Source organism: Corvus kubaryi, unplaced genomic scaffold, assembly GCF_017639235.1.
Source record: "Corvus kubaryi isolate FWS band 111438036 unplaced genomic scaffold, C.kubaryi_AGA036_p1.0 66, whole genome shotgun sequence".
Lineage (NCBI taxonomy): Eukaryota > Metazoa > Chordata > Aves > Passeriformes > Corvidae > Corvus > Corvus kubaryi.
In genome coordinates this window covers 5861071-5882184 of record NW_024582054.1, presented here as the reverse complement: position 1 = coordinate 5882184, position 21114 = coordinate 5861071, and the positions used below count along the sequence as shown (strand labels likewise).

Here is a 21114-nt window from a genome sequence, read left to right as displayed (position 1 = left end):
GGCCCATCATTGTGTCCTCTGCCACTGAGTTACAAAACCTGCTGCATACTGCTGCTGTGACCCTGCAGTGATGGTGCTCTGGGTCCCACAGGGAAAAGGTAATCTTGTATGTTAAGGTGTAGAAGTCACTGACTGGGATGTTTTGTAACATGTTGACTAATGTGGAGGTGTATGTGAACAAGAATCCCCATCAACAACAGGGACTCTTCACCACTTCTCATCATTACAGCAGGAAATGCAAATCTACATTTAAGAATTGGTGTGATTTAAAAGGTGTACACAACCGAATTTGCTAGAATACCCTGGGTTCCCAAGGACCTTAATACCCCTTGGGACTTAATTTGTTAATATATTTCTAGGCTGTGCAGGTAGTATTTCTTTCCACAGTGTCATTAACTTTGTCTTCCTGCCACGATGCTGTCTTGCCATATCTTCTATTGTTAGTTGCTACAATGAACAGTATCAGTGAAGATGATTGTGCTTTAAATGTATCAGGTCTCATTACTGTCTCATGTTTCTTTTTCTTTGCATTTTCTTGCCTAAAACTTTCATAGTCAAGTTAAAAAACAGCCCTAAGATTAGTAATATGTGGTCGATTTTGTTTCCTGGTTTCATTTTTAATTATCTATTAAAAGTTACTGGATTTAGGTCACATGGTTATGTTTCTAAAAGAGATGCTTGAAATCTAAACTTGGATTTGTCTCTAAAACAATTATATATATATATAGATACTATATTTTAAATTGAAGTCTAGAGTACTTGCACCAGCTAAAGTACTTACACTTTTAACCTTGTAAAAAGACCGTGCATAAATTGTCTTTGCTAGGTGGTGCACACGAGGGTCTCCAGCACTTGGGTCCTTATGGCAATATCCCAAACATTGTGGCTGAGCTGACAGGAGATAACGTACCAAAGGATTTCAGTGAAGATCAAGGATATCCTGACCCTCCAAATCCCTGCCCTATTGGAAAAACAGGTAATTCAGCTGTAGCCTTTGTACCTCTGTCTTCATTGTACATCTTCCAGTCTTTCAGCACTGTACAACCCTTGATCAGCAATGGGGGTTTTTTTCATTCTCTACTCCAGGAGAAGAACTGTTGAGAAACTGGGTGTTTTAGTGTTTCAGATGAGGGTTTGGGTTTTTTTCTTAATATGTGCACCTTCTGTATTGCTATATAACTGCCAGAAAAGGTCACGTGGAAGAAATCATCTTGACCTCAGATTAGCAGATAGTGATATTTATGAAAGCATCTTGTTCCCGAGGGAGTTCATTTTTAAGCTGACCCCTGAAAAAAGTTATTCTGTACAGATGAGATTCACCCTTATTTTAGAGACTTTCATTGTGCCAAGAGGAATGAAACTGTCTGCCCTGATCTCCAACTCAGACCATGAGTCAATATTTAAGATACCTTGGCTCCAATCCATGCGTCTTTATAGCTCACTGAGGGTGCATCTATGCCAAGAAGTGGAGAACTACATGGATGTACCCCAAGGCATTACATGCAAGCTCACTCTGGCAGAGGGGCAGTGCAGCCTCAGAGAGCCAGACCAGGGCCCAGGTCTGGTGTCAGGTGTCCCTCAGCCTGCAAATGTGCAGGTAGCGAGCCCTGTGGGGGCTGTGCTGAGGGGTCACTAAAGCTGCCCTGCATGTGCATGATATACACATAACCTGAGAGAATGGATCTTTTTCCTGTTATTTGAGCCAAGGAATGACTTCCAGTACTGAAAGCAGTAGTAAAACACCCATTGGCTGCCTTGGGAACTGGAACTGGGAATGAGCACTCTATTTTTCTCTCATTTTTTATTTGTGAGCTAAGAGATCCTTTCAAAATGTTTTCTGTTTAGTCTTCTTTTATGTTATTTGGATAATGCAGAACAGTTGTCCGTATTCTTATTTAAAAATGTTCTAACTAGCTTAGAATTAATCAAAAAATAATACTTGTTATGAAAAGTTTTGTGAAGTGTTTTTGCATTTCGTTCAAAAATTTGACAAAATCTCAAATAGTCCTCTCTTACTGTTTTCTATTACAGCCCGTTTGGTGATGATGCCTGCATCTCTTGTGAAATAATGCCTCATCTTCCAATTTGTTCACTATAGCTGTTGTCTGACAAGTTGCAAATATGGGTTTAGATTTTCTCACACACACAAGCAAACACACGGACCTTCTATCTTCTGTGCTTGCCCATTAGACTTCTGTTCATGATTAGATAAATCAATTAAAAACATGGCTTCCAGGGAAATGCCTTTGAAAATCCCTTCAATTTTTCTTTCTTAGGTGAAATAAAAGTTGTTAGCTAAGCTAATACAGTCAGATCTGAACAAGGGGGAATTCGTAGGGAAGTGCAGCCTGCTCAGATAAATGGCTCTGTCATAGGTATGCTGTGAGTGAAGATAGTATCTACTAGGATTAGAGCAAAATGTTTTTCAGAGCCTTAAATGGAAATTCAAGTGGTGACTGTATTATGCATACAAATTACCAGAGGCCTTCCTCAATCAGGTCTGTGGATTTGCTTAATGGAAAACAATTTTTCCAGTCACTGTCTACATATGCACATTCCACAGTAGAAATACATAAGCCTGGAGCACTTGAGCTGAAGACTTCAGGATTAGCAGTCATAGAGGACACCCATATGTCCAGCTGCCCTTTGTGTTTTCTACCAAAAGGCACAAATGCTCTGAGGTCTACCACACTTCTGTTGTCACTTGTTTCTCTCTTGATAAAACCTTGTTCCTGCTGAGACTGAAATGATTTCTAAGTGTTTTAATAGTTTCTGAGTTACTTAGCCAGTATGAAGAGTTTTCCCCTATTTTCTATTGGCAATTTTATTTTTTCCCCATCCCAAGGAGAAAGGAGAGAAAGCTGGATCTGTTGGACTCAGAATAACCTCCTCAGGTCATTGAATCAACTCAATTTTAAGTCAAGTCTTTACTGTTTCCCACATCTAAGGGAAAAAGATAATCCATCTGCAAATTTTTTTACATGATGACACACAAGGACAGAAGGCAAAGTCCACAGGTGTGTGCTCTGGAGTGCCTGTGTTCTGGCAGATGTAGCTGTTTGAATGCCCAGTGTCATGCCCTGGCTGGTAGGATCTCCTTGGGTATGTTTAAGAGGAACTTGGACTGCAAGCTCCACATGTTGGCAAAGCAGTGAAAGCTCCAGGAGCAGACTCCATCCAAAAAGCTACTCTGGCTCAAGTTGCTGAAACTTTGTTTGAGCTAAAGATGACTTATTTTGGTAAAAAAAAAAAAGAAAAAAAAAAGTTGATTTTTAAAAGGATATTATCTTGATGTGACACTGTCTACAAAACCATCCATTGTGGTCAAAGGAGGTTTCTGGACCAATCAGATTAGTTACAATCTACAGAAATGTCTTCACCATAAAACTTCTGCTACATAGTATTTTTATGAGATCTTATGATGCAGAAATGATTTTCAGCCAATTTGAACAAAGTAGCAAACCAGAAATGGAGCTCCAGGAAGAGCTACACAGTGAAAGAAATTCTGTCTTTGCTCACAGCACTGTTTTACCATGACCTTCAAAAGGACTGCCTTGCCAATTTTTAAAACTACCTGTGAGTGTTTAAAAAAGAAAAGAATATCCCTTTTGAATCAGAACAGGATGCAGTTCTAGGAAAAATCAAGTGCAATAATTAAAACAAAACATGAAGGAGGGGAACAGCTTGGAAAAGAAATTTCTTCGGTTTTGAAGTTTCATTAAGTTATGAGGGTTTGTTTGTTTGTTTGTTTTAATAAATGCATTCTGACAAACTCATTTCCAAAGAAAAAAAAACCTGGTATTTTCTAGTCATCCAGTTGTTTGTTTTTTTTTTTTTAATTGCATGATTGCATTGAAGAAGTTTGCTGACTAATGTGGCACATATTGTGTGTTTCAAAGCTACTAAGCACTCAGTGCTTTCCTTTGCAGTTGATGATGGGTGTCTAGAAAATACCCCGGACACAGCAGAGTTCAGCAGGGAATACCAACTGCACCAACACCTTTTTGATCCAGAGCATGACTATCCCAACATGGGCAAGTGGGTGAGTACGTGCTTCTTGCTTATTTTTGTTGCATGTGGAACTGGGTATTGTCTGCTGTGTGGGATGCTATGAAACCATGAGGACAATATTGTCCTTAATGCTGGAAAAATTACCACTCTAAGGAAAATTTCTCAAAAAAGGTGAACTTGCCCCGAAAAATAGAAATAGTGCTTGTGCTTGACGAACAGCCCAGGAAAACCGAAAGTAGAAGTCCTTGTTCTATTACCTGTCCCAAAGCATGATAGCTATGTATGTGCTTAATAAATGCAAAAAACCACATTTCAAACTAGAGTGAACATGTAGCCAAAATTAGTGCAGATCTTAGGACAAGATTTCTAAACACAAAATGGCCCTAATCTCAAAGAATATCCAGGTTCAGTGACTATTCATTGTTCAGCTACTTAGATAAAAAATAGAAAGAAAACACAAATAGATGGAGTGCAGCAGCTTAAAACACCTTAAAAAAAATCAACGGTCAGACAACTTGCTTTAAGGAATCCTTTCTGCCTTAAGGATTTTGGAGGACTTGATGCTGCTTCTTCCTCTAGTCAGGTTATGCACTGTATTATATTGGAAACCTATCTGACACATCACATATAATAAACACAGTGAGCTACACTAAGGGCAAAAATCTTGCTCTGAGCATACAAGGACTTTAATAACTGCAGCTAGACTGTTTCTGCAGGCTAGAGGCTCCAACGAAAGCTCTGCCACTTAATCTTGGATTACATCAGTTAAAACGTCCAATCCCAAATCCATTTTCAGGCGCCAGGAAAACAGTAACAGTGATCATAATTTATGCTTGTAGAGCAAATAATGAAATCTCATTTTACATTGTTATAACACTTCACTTAAGATTGCACTAAACCAGTGTTCTGTAAGCATATATCGATAAATGGACATGTTTGGCAGTCTCTTCTCCTGCTGTAATTTTGAGACAATGATTCATCTTCATCATCAAACCAGTTTAAGATTTATAGTCTTAATTACTTATGTGAGTGCTAAATTTCTGGAGAGAATCATGCCAAAAATCCAAATTTTGGAAACTTGTTGCACTCTAAGTAATTACCATCAAAGGTTTTCATTTAAAAAACACCAGATGGTGAACTTTCTTATTTATGCCAGATAAGGCTGTTAGTTTTCTTATTATTCATAAGTACTTTATTTTCATAATACCATTCTGAAGACTACAAAAGCACTTCTGTAAATCTTTGGCCTATAGCAATATTTCAGAATCAAGCATACATACTGTGTTGTCATCAGCAACGTATATATTTAATGAATGATACTGAATCATTAGTGAATCCTGGACTTTTTTTGTATCTCCATCCATCACTACTAATTCAGGGAAAAAAGCTGCTCATGTATGGATTAAAACACTCTTAGGTAGTAAACAGCAATCCTATCTAGCTGCAGCTTAGCCAACCCCAGATCTTTCTAATTAGATATGAAACAGCTGGTTGTTTGCATGAGCAAATGTTCTGCCGAGATCCAGGAGAAGAGCCCCAATCATCTCCTAATTACATGTTACTACATGGTAAAAATATAAATACAGTGGTATCTTTTTGTGGCTGGCTTTGTTATTTTTAATTATTTGGAAAAATAAGGTAAGTGCTCTAAAAATCAGCTGTTTGAGACCTTATAAAGGAGAGCTAAAGTAGATCAGATCTTTTAGGGCACTCACTGTTGTCTGCATTAAGTTGTAAATGACCACAGCTGGCTGTGGGCTGCCCAGCAGGTAACTGTGTGCATCCTCATCCTCCCACTGCCCCCAGCCCCTAAAATTCCCACTGTCCACAGCAGTTTGTTCCTGCTTCCCCTGTCGAAGAGCCCAGGACCAGATGCCCAGGGGCTGTGACAGCTGTGTGCTTACAGACTGTGTTTCCACCAGCTCCTGTCAGCTGTGTGGGCACTAGGCTGTCACCACCAGCTGCAGCCCTTGCAGCTGGCATGTCCTGGACCTGTGGAAGTTGGCATGTGCTCCCAGCTCTTGGGGGAGCTTCTCCCCAGCCTTTTCCTACCACTGTGTGGTTGAGGAAGTGTTGCAGTTCCCAGTGACTTGTCCTTTCCACGAACCAACATGTACTCCTTAGTGTAACCACAGAAAAACCCAAATTATATAAGCAGGTCAGAAAAAAAGGACCAGCTTGTCCTAATGGGACAGAAACAGGTTGGTTGGCTTGTTTTGGTGACAGTCATGCTTGCAAAGCTGTGGGACCTCTGCAGTATCCTGTGAACAACAGACACATTTTATAAGGGTCAAGCAAGTCTAGAAGCTGTCTCATGCAGCAAAGTGTACAGGTATGTAGATGCTAAATATTATGTGTAAATACTGCTAATATGTCTGCAGATACAAATATCTAAATCATAATAAATATATACTGGGTTAGGAGTGGGAAGTAAGAGGAAGAATTTTTCTGTCTTTGGGAAAACTCCCCCATATATCAATATGCTGACCTGTGGTAAGTCTCAGTAACAGACTCTGTTTACAGAGTGAGACCCATGGCTTATACTCTCCTCCCTTCTCCTCATATGTGGAAAACATAGAGAGGACAGTGGAAATAGCAGGACGAGTGACTTTTGGAGTTTTCTATCCATATGTACAACTACAGTTTCTAAGATTTCAGGGTTTTTTCCCCAGTTCAAACTTTTCCTTACAGGACACAGATACTTTCTGAGTGTGCCTTTCTTGCATCTTGTAAATTGGCCCTTTAGATGGTTTGAAGAAGTGTTGTTGGCATCCAGAAAGACTTGCACAAAGATAATTTACAATTTACAACCAAATCTAAAAACCACTTATATATTTTCTTGGTTGTAAGCATTTTAAGTTCCAATATTTTTCCACCCAAATCCCAACCTGCAGTCCTCTAATCCAAGTAGCCAAGGGGATGCAAAGGAAGCTCCAGGAGTGAGGGAAAAGTAGCAAATCACATGCAGCATGTCTCTACAAGAGGTGTATCTTTAACTGAAGAAACTCTGTGCCTTCATTCCTAACAACCTCTCAGTGAAGGATGAACACTTCATGGGCAAATTTTGGTGGCTGATGAGGTCAGGCCGTTACGCAGTGGAACAAATTTTCAGGATTGCTATTATCATACAAATATGTTCTTAGCTCATGCTCCATAACCATACTTGCTTTGTACTCCACATAATGCTACAGTAGTACTTAGGGTCTTAAAACATTCCCAAGCAGACTAAACAAAATATAATTTCTTTGAGCAGGAACAGTTCAATTGTAAGGAATTTTTCAGAATGACAGAAACAGTAGCTCCAGTAGTCCATGGAGTTCTTTTTATTTCAGAAGCACCCCTTTTCCTCTCATGAAAGTGTAAGGTCGAATAGTTTTTACAAAGAGAGGCTTTGGTGGTGCTTTGTTTCCCAAGGAGAATAATTCAAGCATCCTTGAGTTTCTTTAAAATGTTACATTTAGGTTTTCCTGAAGTGAGCTCGCATAAATGATTAGCCAAGAATGTCCCCCTTGGCCAGCTTCATCTCTGTTCCCTTTTGGAACAACTCAGACAAAATAACTGAGGTTGGACAAGAGATAGGCCTTGTGAATTTGAAGTTTAATGAACACAAGAAGTACAAAACATACAATTTTGGCAGATTTCATTGTAACACTTGAAAATGTTTGTTTTTTCTCATATCAAGGCTGCAGAGAAAGTTAGAAGTGTTTGGTGAATTTGTCTCGTGCTAGAATTACACTTTCTATTTATATAATCAATGTTCGGTCAGTTGTTTATAGCAGAATTAATGGCCTTGTTTATATAGTCTTCTGCTTTTATACATGTAATTCTTCTCTCCTTCCATTTTCAGGTTAGGGTTTGGTTTTGGTTTTCTTCATAACACAGAATTGAAACAAAATGTGTTGAACATGTGTGTGTTATTCCAGACTTTATTAGAATTCACTACTTATAAGAAATACAACAATATGTGGATGCACTTATGTAAACTATGGTCAGAGGGGGTTTTTGGTGTTGGTTTTTTTTTCTTTTTTCTTTTCTCATCATAACTTTCTCTTCTGCCAAGATGTTTCTGGCAGTTTTTAAAAGGTCTGCCATTAAAAATGTTATAGACCAAATGGTTTTTAGAAACTTTATTGAGGGCACTACTTAAACAAAGGAAGAGTTGGCGCTGAACTCCTTTCAGCAGAACTTTGCACTGGGAAGTGTTGATATCTGGAAGGGAATAAGCAAAGACAACAAAACAGTAGGAATGACGCCTATTTCTGTATTTAAAAGAAATTAGAAAATCCCTTGTAAAGCAAATATTTTTTGCTCCTATTCTTGTGTCACCTCAAACATATAAAAAGATATACCAAAGGCAGGACTCCTGCTACCTATCCCTCACATTCTTGTTTTTCTTTTTCCTTCTGCCTTTTCTTAAAAAAAAATAATAATAATAAAAAAAAAATATATATATATATATGTATTTATACCATGTATCACATGACAGGAACATCCAGACTGTATCAGCACATACTTGAAACACTTCCTGCCTAAACACGGGGGTAACTTAGTGGAAAATTACTGGCTTTTAAATTATTGATAAGGCTGTGACTGCTCCTGAAGAACTGCAAATGTTAGCAGGAATATACAAATACCTATTTGTGGTTTATTTCTCCTGTAATACTACACACTCCTCTAGACTTGCTAATATTTAACAGCAAAAGCAGTATTTTAAAAGAAGAGTGTAATGGATTTGATGGCTGTGTTGGTTTTGTTTCCCTTACAGAGCAAGAGTTTACTCTTTGAGAAAATCAATGGTGGTCCAAAAAGAAGAAAGAGGGTAACTATCGGAATATTTTATAGCCCCTATATAATCTAGAGCCCTAATAAAAATTAAAATTATATTCCTGAAATGAAGAGTTAGTCTAATGCATTCATATTATACTTTAGATTATGTGTTAAGTCAGGGACTCTCTGTGATAAACTACTATAGCCAGCTTCAGGACTGAACACTGGGTACAAGATTTATTTCTCTAAATAGCCTCTTACTTTCAGAAGATGCCCTTAAGTGTAGAACACTATAAAACTTCATATTATCTGCGTTTTAAAATTGATCCTATTTGCTTAAAACCATTTAAAATTATGTAAGTATCTCTAGAACAGCATTTGAAATTTCCTAATAAAAATATTAGTAAATTTAATTACCACTATTATGCATGTGAATATGGTTTTGGGTGTAAATAACACTAGAGGTGGTTCTTTAGCTGATCTACCTCGGATGAAACTCCAATCTCTGTGCCCCACTTGCTTGAAAGACAAAGATGGATGCGTTCTCATTGTTCTGCTCCTGTAACAAGGAAGGCAGTCCATACAGAGAGTTTCTGCACAGTCTGCCTCACTAATCTCTCTTTTTTGGTAGTGTCAGCCTTTCTTGTATGAAAAAAAAAAAAAATCACTTTCACTGTGGCAGGGTCTACATCTTTAGTTTTGCTGCTGGTGTATTATTTTTACAAAAAGGAAAAGTCTAGCTCTCTGCCAGAAAGTAGCTTCTCAAAATATGCAGCACCATTTATACTGTAGATGAAGTAAGTATAATTTAAAATAACATGTATAAGTGAAGATGATTTATTTATTTAACTCTCAAAATTTAAGTCTTTGCTAGAAAGGGAGAAGATGAGTTGATTTATTCCTGATTCAGACATCATTGGCAGTTGACACTTCGACCATAAGCTAATGATCTGACCTAAGCTTAGCATCTGCCTCGTGCTTACATTTGATTTTTGAGTTTGTTAGTTGAAAAGGAAAAAAGGGTAGGCACCTGACTTTAATTTTTAAGTAAGTAGAATTTACTCTGGAAATAGTTCAGCAGAGTATTTATTAATAGCTAGAACAGCATGTTAAAGTGGAATTCATGCAAAATATACATGAGGAAAAAAAAATAGAACACTTTCTGTCTGTGAGCTGACAGACATTATTGGATACAAAAGAAGTACTAACTGGAAACACTTGACAGCTACATGGCCAGGGGTAGCCCAGAATTTTGAAGGTGAATTGCCTTACAGCAGATTTATTCTTCTAGCAGCGACATGTTACTTAATGCTAAATTCATTAGAATTTAAATTATTTTAGAGTAATACTGCAATGATTACTAATGCTTTAACGAACAATTCAGAATTTTCACTTTATCAGCAGAAGGTTAACCTAGAGCTGCTGGCAGTGGAGTGTATTTTTCAAGAAAAATTCCCTTCCTGCCTTTTGTGCTCCCTGCCACTCCTCCATGCCTTTCTGCACACACAGAGTTTTGGGATCTGGGAACAGACTGATCTTCTGCATTTGAATGTCCCCATTTGAGGTTACAACAAGTCCTGTGTAACAGTGTACGTAGTAACCCTGTTATGTACAGGGCTATAGTGACACAGTCACAGAGGCACTACTGGAGTCCAGAAAACCACATACTCTAAGCATGTGTGTATATTCATATATGTACCTATCTAAGCACATGTGCAAGCATACATACACATAATCAGTGCATATAGCAGAGGCATGTATTCACCATCTGCTGCTGTGCTAGTTTCCTTGCAGCATTTGCAGTGCAAGAAAAGGAGGTTTACAGTGACGTCTAATTTTAATGAACAATTCTCCTATTTTTAAAATTCTACACTTGCAGACAGCCCGTTCCAGAAGTGTCAGGACTACTTCTGTGATCACTGAGTTGCTGTGGGCTCGGAGCTGTGCATGAAGGTGCTCGGGAACTTTCATTACTTCGAATTCTGCACAGCTGCACAGGATTAAACATATTTTAGTCAAATCAGCCGAAGTATTTTACATAATATTTTGTGCTTTCCTTTGGTGGTTAAGAAGGATTAAAAATTTTATGTAGTCTCATTCTCTTCTACTTTATTTAAAAAAGTAGCAAGCAAGTACCATTCCAAAAAAAAGGACCAATGAATCTTCCTAGCAATCTTCAAATAATTCCTAGAAGTTTATGCAACAGTTGAATTTGACTAAATTAACATTAAACAGAATTCTTTAAACAAACAAAAGCAAATCATTTACATATGTCTTATTTCTAACAATTTAAAGCATTGCAGTTAGTTTATTTTCAAAGATTTTTCCACATTCATTTCTGGTTCTTAATATTTTTATGTTTTTGCTTGCAGCAGGCAAAACACCCAAAACCCAACAGAAGTAAGCGAAAGGGCTGCTCTGTGCTATGATTAAGTATTAATAATAGCACCCACAAATCTGGAGAAACCCAAGGCCTTAAACTTGAAGACAGATAAACCCCAAATATTTTCCAGGGATTCGACAAATACTTGGGATAGCTGAAAAATAAGTATGCCCATTCTGAATGCCTTTTTTTTTTTATTTCTTAAGTTTTGGTGAAAGAAGCACAAAAATGTCTTAAGGAAAGTAATTTCTGTGATGCAGTCAGCCTGACAAGAATCAGGAGATACTGGAAAATTCGCATTCCTCCAAAGTTTGTCCTTAGGCAAACAATTTTCATTAGCATCTTCACACTAGAATTTTTGTCTGTATCTGTGTGAAGGAGACAATATATACTTGAATTTTGCTTACACTGACACTGTAACAGACCAGAAAGCAGGTGTAAATGATACTTAATACTGAAGCTCCACTAAACTGCTTGCCACTTCCAAATACAGTAAATACATTTTATTCCATTGGTATAGATAAAATTCAAGCATATGCTCTCTATGGTACTCCATCTACGATCTCCAAGCAGTTTTGAGACAGGATCTGTTCATCTTCAGCCTCACATTGTACTGCCTGCATGGTGCAAAGTGAAGTTAAACCCTCTCCAGGAATCTTCTTTCCAGCATTCCCTTGTTCTGGCAGTGGTACGAGAGCTATTTTCTATGCCAAAACCTTGTTTGGCTCTGCTTCTTTGCCAGCAGTCTTTTATCTCAGCATCAAGAGAGGAAGCAAGGAGGGGTTTCCTGGAGAGGAGACAGGGTGAAGAAGAGGCTTTGGTCAAAATAGTATTGTGGTCTCTAATCTGTATCCCAGCACTATGTCCATCAGGGACTAGTGATTTAAGCTGAAGCTTACCTGTACTTCTCTAGCAAGTTCTGTCCTGCCTCAAGAATTCGGGAGTTAGAACTGCTGCTGCTTCTCTGCTGAACTGAGAAAAGAACGAGTAGAGCAAAAAGGTAGTGTTTAATTCAGATTGTTTTATATTCTTGCTAGTTCACTTGTATTCCTTTCAGTGGGTTGAATAAAATTATTGCTCAAAAAAAAAATACTAGAAACAAAACACTGACTGACTTTTAGATTTAATCCCTGGAACCAATTTTTTTTCTCAAGTCTGCAAATGTCTGACAGATAAAAAATACATAAATATGTTCACTAATCCTAGTTACCTTTTATCTGTTTCCCTGTTTCTAATAAGTTTAAATAATTTTTAACTTTTGCAGAGTGTGAACCCGTATCTGCAAGGACAGCGACTGGATAATGTTGTAGCAAAGAAGTCTGTTCCACAATTTTCAGATGAAGACAAAGATCCTAAATAAGTACAATAAAAAGGAAAGATAAAAACTCATGCCATCCTCTTCTAGACCATGATATTGCTTATATATAATCATCTATTAAAATCCTTGTGAATGGCAGCATGCTTATTATTTATATAATTGTAGATGAAAAACAGCTGTATTTATAACAGTATGTTCTCCTAGATGATAAAAATACAGTTCTGCTTTTTGTTAAGTTACAGTAAAAGGACATTTCTGTTGTTTTTATTTTAGTCATGGAGCAAACTTTAAAAATGTTAGTCATTTTGATAGCTAATGTGAGGTAAATGGTCTTAATGAGAAGCTTGTAAATAGGAAGATGAAAAAAAATGCCAAGTCTGACTCCAACATTTCATCTTAAATGTTACTATGTTTGACACATGAAAGTTATAGTTTTATGTTTTGTTCACAAATATTGTTACTTAGCAAAGACAAAGTATTTATTTTACACAGAGAATTTTGGCTTTTGGTCCATTTTAATAAACACTTAAGCAATCTACAAGGTTTGCAAAGTGACATTTTCCAAAATATTTCAGAGGCTCATTTGTCTCTGTTATTGCGGTGCAAATTTAAAAAGGAAAGAACTGCTTTTTGACCCTATTCATTGGACTATTTTTCTGTTAGTTTTAATCATTCCACACCCACAGCTTTCCTGAACACTTGAACATCTTCCTTATCAATGGAACTGTTATGTGAAAATTAATCTCCCCTGCTGTTCTTTGTCTTAGTAACTGAAGCATTTGTGCATTATAGTGTTGTTAAATTATGCTTCTGGGGCATATTATAAGTGAAGATGGAGACATTTGACTGTGTTAATAAGGTAGTGTCAACAACCTCTGAATCTAAATCCAGGATATGAAGGTCATTACAGTTGATCTTCTGAAAACCTATGCTACTCTAATAACACAGGTAGCTATCATTGCTCTTGAAGTTGTTCTGGGAAGCTTAAATTGCCTTCTTGCCCCTAGGAGACTGAAGAACTTTATATTCCAGGGTTCTCCTTTTCTGAATGATGAGAATATACCTGAATCTTTCAAGCCATGTGAATGGAGCGTTGGAATTATGGAAAACAGCATTAGCTCACAGATAATATTACAAATCAGTAGGAAAAAAAATAGTTTCCTTTCCCATCCTATAGAAAGACACAGTAAAATAATGACGACCTTTTAGAAAAAAGAAAAAAACAGTAAGAAACTAAAGTTTCTAGCTACATAAAATGAAAGTTGACAGGATGGCACATATATGACTGTCAATGGCATTTGCTTTTTTTGTCCCACCACTGAGTAATCTGTAATAAATTATGTATATAGAGAATTGGCCCTCTCATGCCATTTAGGGGTAGATTGAAAAATTCTTAACATTTTGGAATGGACTGTTGTGTCTTTCATCATATTTCCTTTTTTAAACAAATCTTGAAAAGAAAACTGAATAGTATGTCATGAGGTGGGGTTTATACTCACACATGACACAAAAATGAGGAATTTCTATGAATCACAGAGCTCCCTTGGCTTCCAGTGGCTGGAACAGGATGGGAGCAATCTAGCTGTTCATGGGACAGAACTTGTATTCTCTGAGTCTTAAGCTTACTCTTTTTCTCTGCACTGCTGCTTAGTCTTCACACAGGTATTGAAAGCTGCAAAATTACAAAGGTTGCTCCAAAACCAAGGAAAGAGTCCATACATCTGTGCATAAATCTGGCGTTAAAACCTACTGATGCCCAGTGGCTCAGAGTGTGTCAAATGGTCGTTCCTTCCATCTAACCCTGCTGCCAGCCACTGGTGTAGCTACAAAGCTTCCAGGTGTTTGGAGGCTAGATTGCCATTCCTAAGAAATTGCGTGTTTCTTCAGATACTTGACTGTTTTATCAATACTTCTAAAGTAACCTGAGCTACATTCTGTCCTTATAGCTCCAGTAAAATCCATTTTATTCACAAAAATGAAACAACCGTGATGGCAACTTACTTAATTTTTTAAGCTCTCATTAAGGACCAGTGCATAATAAAAGGAGGTGTGTACAGTAAATAGGGGGCTTGAAAAGGGAGGGGCAAAGAAGCATTGCTTGTTTAATAGTATCAGTAATCCCATATGTAATTTTGTGAAGCACTTCAGGTCACTACAACCCTGTGTGGGGATGTGAAATCCAGCACTGCAAACTGGCCAGAACAGGGACACCTGGCAGGCTGCCTGTGGACTGCATTGGGCCAGAGAGGCTGCCCTCCTGTGTATGACAGATCTGCACAGTGCAGACAAAGGAAAAATATCACAATTCAGACCTGGTTATGTCCTTAAATGCAGGCAAAGAAAAAAAAAATCTTTAAACTGCACAAAACAATGATGAGTCTTACAGGAACTGTCTGCTGGAACAAGTCAAGCGCATGGTGGTGAGCAGCTGTCTGCTGAGTTCATCAGGCAGCTTGAGTGTTTCATCAGGAAGACTCAGCAGTACTACTGTGAAATTTTAATAAAATATGGCTATTGCACCATGATAATGATATTCATTATTCTAATTTCAGTTTCATAGTAGAACTGTCTTTCTGTATTGGGACTGGCTAGTCCCATATTGATTAAAAAAAAAAAAAGAAAAATCAAGCAAAAATCCTTGTCCCTCCTACTGCTCCAACAACAGTCCAAATATGTATATGTAGTTTTTTAAAAAGAATCATCAGAGTGCTGGTCGTTCAGAATCAATGAACAAAGATACCAACTATCCCACTCACTCAGAGTTCACCAAACCAGTATTTACAAGAATGTAAACAGCTGCACAGGTGTAATTGCCCTTTTACCTTTATGATGCATGTGAATTAAGGAGCATGTATATTGATACTGTTGTTTAGGATTTTCATCAAATTAAAATCTTTTAGAGTATTTTAAAATTTGCAAGTGTGTTAATTACCTTTAATGCATTAGAGACACAATGTGCTTAAAGGAAGCTATACAAAATAAAGTGTATTGCCCTGAAACATTGGTTTTGTCTGGTAAAGAAATATTTATGACCCTAGTTTAAAAAAAGCACTGTGTAACTGATTAGAGTATTTGAGTTGTGACACAAAACTTACTCTGAGGGTGCATGTGCATACACACACACGCTAATATACTTTTTAGAAGATAATACAGTCTGATAATAAACTCATTAGTAAAGAATATAAAGATGTTAACCCACAGAAGAAAGTAATATAAAAATGCTTAGCGAACTGCTAAGGAGGGGAAATAGTGATATGCTTCTAATTATGGGCACATTTGCATTCACCAAATGCAATAAAACCACACTGCTATCTATTCAGCAGCTCAGGAGCAATCCAAAGAAACTGGGTACTAGTTCTCTGACGTCAGAGTCCCAAGAGTCACTTACAGGACTGCAAGTAAAGCTGACCTGAAGCTTATCAAAATGTGATGAAGCCTGTCTTCATCTGTTAAACTGAGGAAGGGCACAGGCAGAAAGATGACTACCAAGTCAATTAAATTTTTGGCTTTGTTGTCGACAGAGTAACACTCAAGCCCCTTCGTTTCCAAATGTCAGTAGTTGGGGAAGAAGACAAGTAGCTTTTTGACAATGAAGAGGAGACTTGCCTTCAAATCAGACCTCTAAACAGTAGCTCTAAGGAAGTGTTGAAAAGGCTTTTTTTTTCATTTTCATGGTGTACAAAAAACTAATTTTTGAACATTTAAATTTTTTGGAAAAAGCCTGTAACAACATCAACCCAAAACAAACTTGGAATCTTCTGGCCTGTTTGCTGGTAAGCTCACTAAACCAGTTCTCACCTCATCTGTAATGCTCTATTACTTGTAATGTGATATAATTTTTATGCAATTACTTATTTTTTGACACGCAAATAGACAACACCTGGATCTGTAGGACAAAGAGCCTAAAGACAACTTTTCAGATTTCAAAGTCACACACTCAGACTTATGGAGGGAGAAGGGCAAGGTAGGGAGATTCAGAAGATGCTACCACAACCCCACGAAAATTTAAAATGTCCAAGGAAAGTACACTTCCACATGATCCACAAGGGACATGAGTATGTCCACTATTTTATTAGCCAAGTGTCACTATCTGTAGGATTAAAGGCAGCTCGCCATCCAAGCCAGAAGCTATCAAGGCTGTCAGGGAGAGGACATTATCTCCAATTTTGAGACACCTGAATCCAACATTTCAGGCTAATGGACAATTTGATTAAATTATATTTCTGCCATGCTTGACACAAATAGGATAGCAATCCAATATGCCCTAAAGAAAAGACAGCAACAACAAAAACCCAACAGAACACATGGACTCCATTGCCATATGGATACATATGCGTACACTTAAAAATTCAGTTTTGTTTGAAGGCATGCAATTACCTTCAATACTCTTTAAAAAGAATAATATTCAGGAACTATCTCAAATAAGAAGTGTACTTTTAAAATACAGAATTACTGTGTCCCTTAAAAGGTCTGCCAGTTTATCGGGCCTAGGGTCAATGGCAGACTCCAACCATGAAGGCCACTGACAATGACTTGCTTACATGCAAACTAAATAAAAACTAAAAAGAAATGTAAGCAAAGGATGTGGAATTGCCATCATAAAGGTCCCTATCACTCACAAATGTGGCTGACTACCACAGGATTGGGAACTAGGCCAAGATTTTCAAATACAAGACAATGAAAAGGTCAAATGAACCATTTTCCGAGTGCACTCATGGTCCAGGTCTACCATGCTCAAGCCTTTTGCTGTTGAGTGAAGAAAGGCATTGAGCTCCAGTTCATCGTCCTAGTTTACCAGGAGAAGGAAATACGCAGTTTCAGTTGTCATGTTTGCTTTATTTATGATGCTGACTGCTTTGCTGTGATTACATGAATCCTGATGGTTGGGAGAGCTGCTAACCATGTGTTCAACACATGAGAGCGTAACAAACATTAAATACAAGTGTCATGAGAGTAGCATTATCAATTGGAACTAAAAGAGCTTTAAAAAAAATCCTATTTTATTAATGAGGTCAGTATTTGTATGTGAGGCAGAGGTAGAGATGATAGGAATTGAAAATGGCTTCAGACTTTAAAGATTAGGTAGACCTGAAACACCTCTTTTTAATTTTCTTCTGTAGTTCCTGTTACCAAAACACACGGAATGCAGCTCCTAATGCAATGCATGGTTGTCTTTTACATTTAATCACTTCATTTCTTTATCCTACTCTCTTCTAGAAAAACAGTGGTGGGTGTCAGTGGCTGAATTTCATGGTAAGCTGAGTGAGACAAAGAAGGAAGCACAGAGAAAAATAATGTGCTACTTGTTACTAGTCTCAAACTTTCCCTCATTCCCTAACCTGTGTCATTAAGTTAGAGACCATTAAATGTATAAACAGACTCCTTTTACTCCAGATCTTTGTTCCTAACCTAACCACCATATGACAATGTTACTTTCCTGGGAACCACCAAAGATCTCCATTACCGATGACAGGGATTTTTGGGTCTGGGCATATTTGCTAGATCACAGAAGGTGCATATGGCTTTGACGCTGAATTCAGTCTTGACAGCTTTTAATTCTTTATTCTGAGAAACAAAAAAACCCCCAAACCCTAGCAGTTCTTTCAGTGCAGTATCTATATTCCAATGCCCCAAGTCTTCTAAAAGTGGCTGAAATTCAAGTGGGGTAGCCTGTATGGGGAAATGTGGTTCTGATTCTTCAACTTGATAGAGAACACCTTTCTACACTGGAAATACAAAATACCACACTGTGACATTTTGTATTTCTAAATGGACAAAACAGACGTATGAAAGAGCAAGTTAGGCCATCCAGAGAAGCACTCATACTTCACCATTGGTTATTTTTTCCCTTTCTTTAAACAACGCTGCAGTGACTAAGAGAATTGCAAAACTTTGATTCCAATGGATAGTGCAATGGCTGTAAGATTTATGGGCTTGAAAGCTGTGTTACGGCAATTGAAGAAACCTATTTTTAATGCTGCATAAACCATTGATCAAATAAAAAAATAGGATTTAAGTAAATTCTTTCCAAGGCATTGTTATAACAATGACAGCATGGCTGTCATAGTTTATGCATAGACCCTGGCTATTGGTTGAATTCCCAAACCCTATGACTGAGCAGCCACAGGACTCTGTGCATGCGTGGGTAACATATGTGTCCACAGTTAAAAAAGCAGAAAAGTATGTCCTGCTTCTGATTCTTTATAGCTTCATCCTGCTAATCCCACAGTGTCTCCAGCTTTGCTGCAGTCTTTCTGATGGTTACTGCTCTGAAGTTATGGTATCTTGGAAGATACCGTTTTCATGGACTCTCCTGAGTGCGAAGTTATCCAGTAGGCAATCAATGTGCGCCATAATGATACACATTTCTTTCAGTTAAAAATACATTAATTATTTTCTGCTTTAGTAGTTGAGGCTATTTTCTAACTTCTAGTCATATTGGCTATTTTCTGCTGTGTTCTTACATTCTCAGCAGCAATCTCTAAGCCTTTAAAAGAACAAGAACCATCCACAAACTTGAAGATAAGGCCTTCATAAATCTCTCCTAAAGTATCAGCTGCTTGTTAAAAACACTTCGTGTCTATTTTGTTGTGCATCTGGACGTTCTTGATCTGGAGGTTTACAAAACTGGGAATGATTTCCAATTAAAAGATGGGTCAAAAGTTGCAAAGAAGTTAAGTGCTGGCTCCAGTAAAGGCCTAAGTATCCACAGCTGGATTTGTGTCCAACACAAATACCAAAGCCCAAGAACAGGCTCCTCAAACCTTGCCTCTCTTTCCTGATTCCTTAGGCACCTAAAGGCTATACACAACTATGTTTTCTTGTAATCATGCACCCCAGGTGACTGAGCTCCTACTTCTGTATACACCTAGGACTGTTTGAGACTCGGTGAACCTGCACAGCTCTATATCTATATGCGTCCTAAACCCAGCCTGAATCCACAAACTTGGCAATTCTTCCCCTATATTCCCTGAGGGAGCAAGCCTGGCAATGGCTCATCTCACATATGTCTACAGGACCAGGCATTGCACAAAATACCACAGCAGACATAGACAGTTTAATTAAAAAAAAAGGTGTCTGTAAAAGTTACGGCAAAAGAATCAAAGCTCTAATGACACCAGAGAAGGCAATCAAGAAATGAACACAAATTTGTCATCTAGTGGCTCATAGGACAGGCTGAACACGAGGAAGGACAGGGTAGCTGGGCTCTAGCTAGTCCTAAAGGAGTGTTTGGGTAGCTAGGCAGACACCTGATAAAAACACAAGAGTAGTCTGAGAGCATGGCAAAGCCAAGTCAACCACCCACCCCCATCCTCCTGAGCAGACGGCTAATTTTGGCTCCTTGTCTTAATCTAATTGTTTCCTGAATTGTTTAACAGCCTCAGCAGGATAGGTGCAGGTCTCACACAAACAGGCTGCAGCCTCATGGCCAAGAGGCTGCACCTCTGGAGGTGCCGGTTTGAATGCCTCCAGTGAGTAGGTAGACAACACCACCTTTTCTTTTCTGATTCCTGAAACACCACCAGCCTCCTTCCACTCACTTTTTATGGGTTGTTTTTTTTTCTTTTTTTTGGGAAAGTTAGATGTATTTAGCTGCTACCCAGATTCTTGGAAGAATGTTACATTTAGCAAGACTTGGAAACTAGCAAGAGTTCATTTGCTTGACTGTGCATTCTTCTAGCAACTTTCAAAATATCTTTAGATCATTTTGCATCTGTTGAAAAGAAGAATTTATAAACTCCACTTCCTTACTCACTATTAGCATTCCAGTGACAAATTTAATCTTGCAATCATTGTAATGTATGGGATTTGCTGACCAAGAGCTCCAGTGAGCCTACGGGATCCTGTTAGTGTTGCTAACATGACGTGTTTATACCAAGATGTGTCTTATTATAAGCATTTTCAACACTGAAGTTAAGACAAAATATGTTTATTCACACCAGCATCAATAATTCTCTTCAAGGTGGTTTCAGGTGGAATTTGCCCTATTAAAATATGCAGGTCCAAGTACTGAATGGGTCTTCAAAGCTTTTACATAAGCTGGTGGCAATATACTCAAAGCAAGAGGGATCTGAACTCTAGATCAAACTAATAATTTGATTGGAAAGACTACACTATAAAAGTACTTGGTTTTACAAAGTACTTCTCTAAATTAGAAACAAACAAATCACATTTGGTTATGGTGATTTTTTTCACCTGGGAAGGCGGTTTTGTTACACCTGATTACAGCAGTCACCTCCCCTCCTAATGCACAGAAGGCTTTCTAAACAAGTTGTCCTATCTCCACAGGATATGAAAATGCTTTCTGCCTCCAGACAGCCTGTGCCCTCATCTGGATTTATCTCAATTACTAATTACATCAAGATAAAAACCACTGTACTTTGTTCCTTGTATGTTTTTACATCATAGCTTTCTTAATGTAAAAACTTCAGCCTATAAGAAAGGCATAGCCAAAAGAATCCATAAACTCTGAATCCAAGAATCTAACTATATTAAAAAGGAGGGTTTCTTCTTTGCCTCGCAGCATAGGAGAATATCCTATCCATTTATGTACTCTGTTTTGCCAGATCAGAAGAATATTAAATGGCTAAGATGATTTTTTTAGTGTGTCTGATAACTTTTAGTGACATCAGCT

At 37.9% G+C, this 21114-nt stretch overlaps 1 protein-coding gene and 1 long non-coding RNA gene across 3 annotated transcripts in view; one reads left to right on the top strand and one right to left on the bottom strand.

The window, feature by feature from the left end:
- The window catches only part of LOC121674236 (neuroendocrine protein 7B2), a 45083-nt gene extending 29605 nt beyond the window's left edge, over positions 1–15478 (top strand). For both annotated transcript variants that reach the window (XM_042048453.1, XM_042048454.1), the window contains exons 3-6: positions 827–976; positions 3930–4042; positions 8777–8830; positions 12426–15478. In XM_042048453.1, coding sequence (XP_041904387.1) covers positions 827–976; positions 3930–4042; positions 8777–8830; positions 12426–12521 — 413 coding nt within the window. In that variant the 3' untranslated portion in view covers positions 12522–15478. The remainder of the gene's footprint in view (positions 1–826; positions 977–3929; positions 4043–8776; positions 8831–12425) is intronic.
- The window catches only part of LOC121674239, a 22280-nt gene continuing 8753 nt past the window's right edge, over positions 7588–21114 (bottom strand). The window contains exons 2-3 of the long non-coding RNA XR_006019499.1: positions 12061–12133; positions 7588–11948 (exon numbers count right to left, since the gene is read on the bottom strand). This is a non-coding gene — a long non-coding RNA (uncharacterized LOC121674239). The remainder of the gene's footprint in view (positions 11949–12060; positions 12134–21114) is intronic.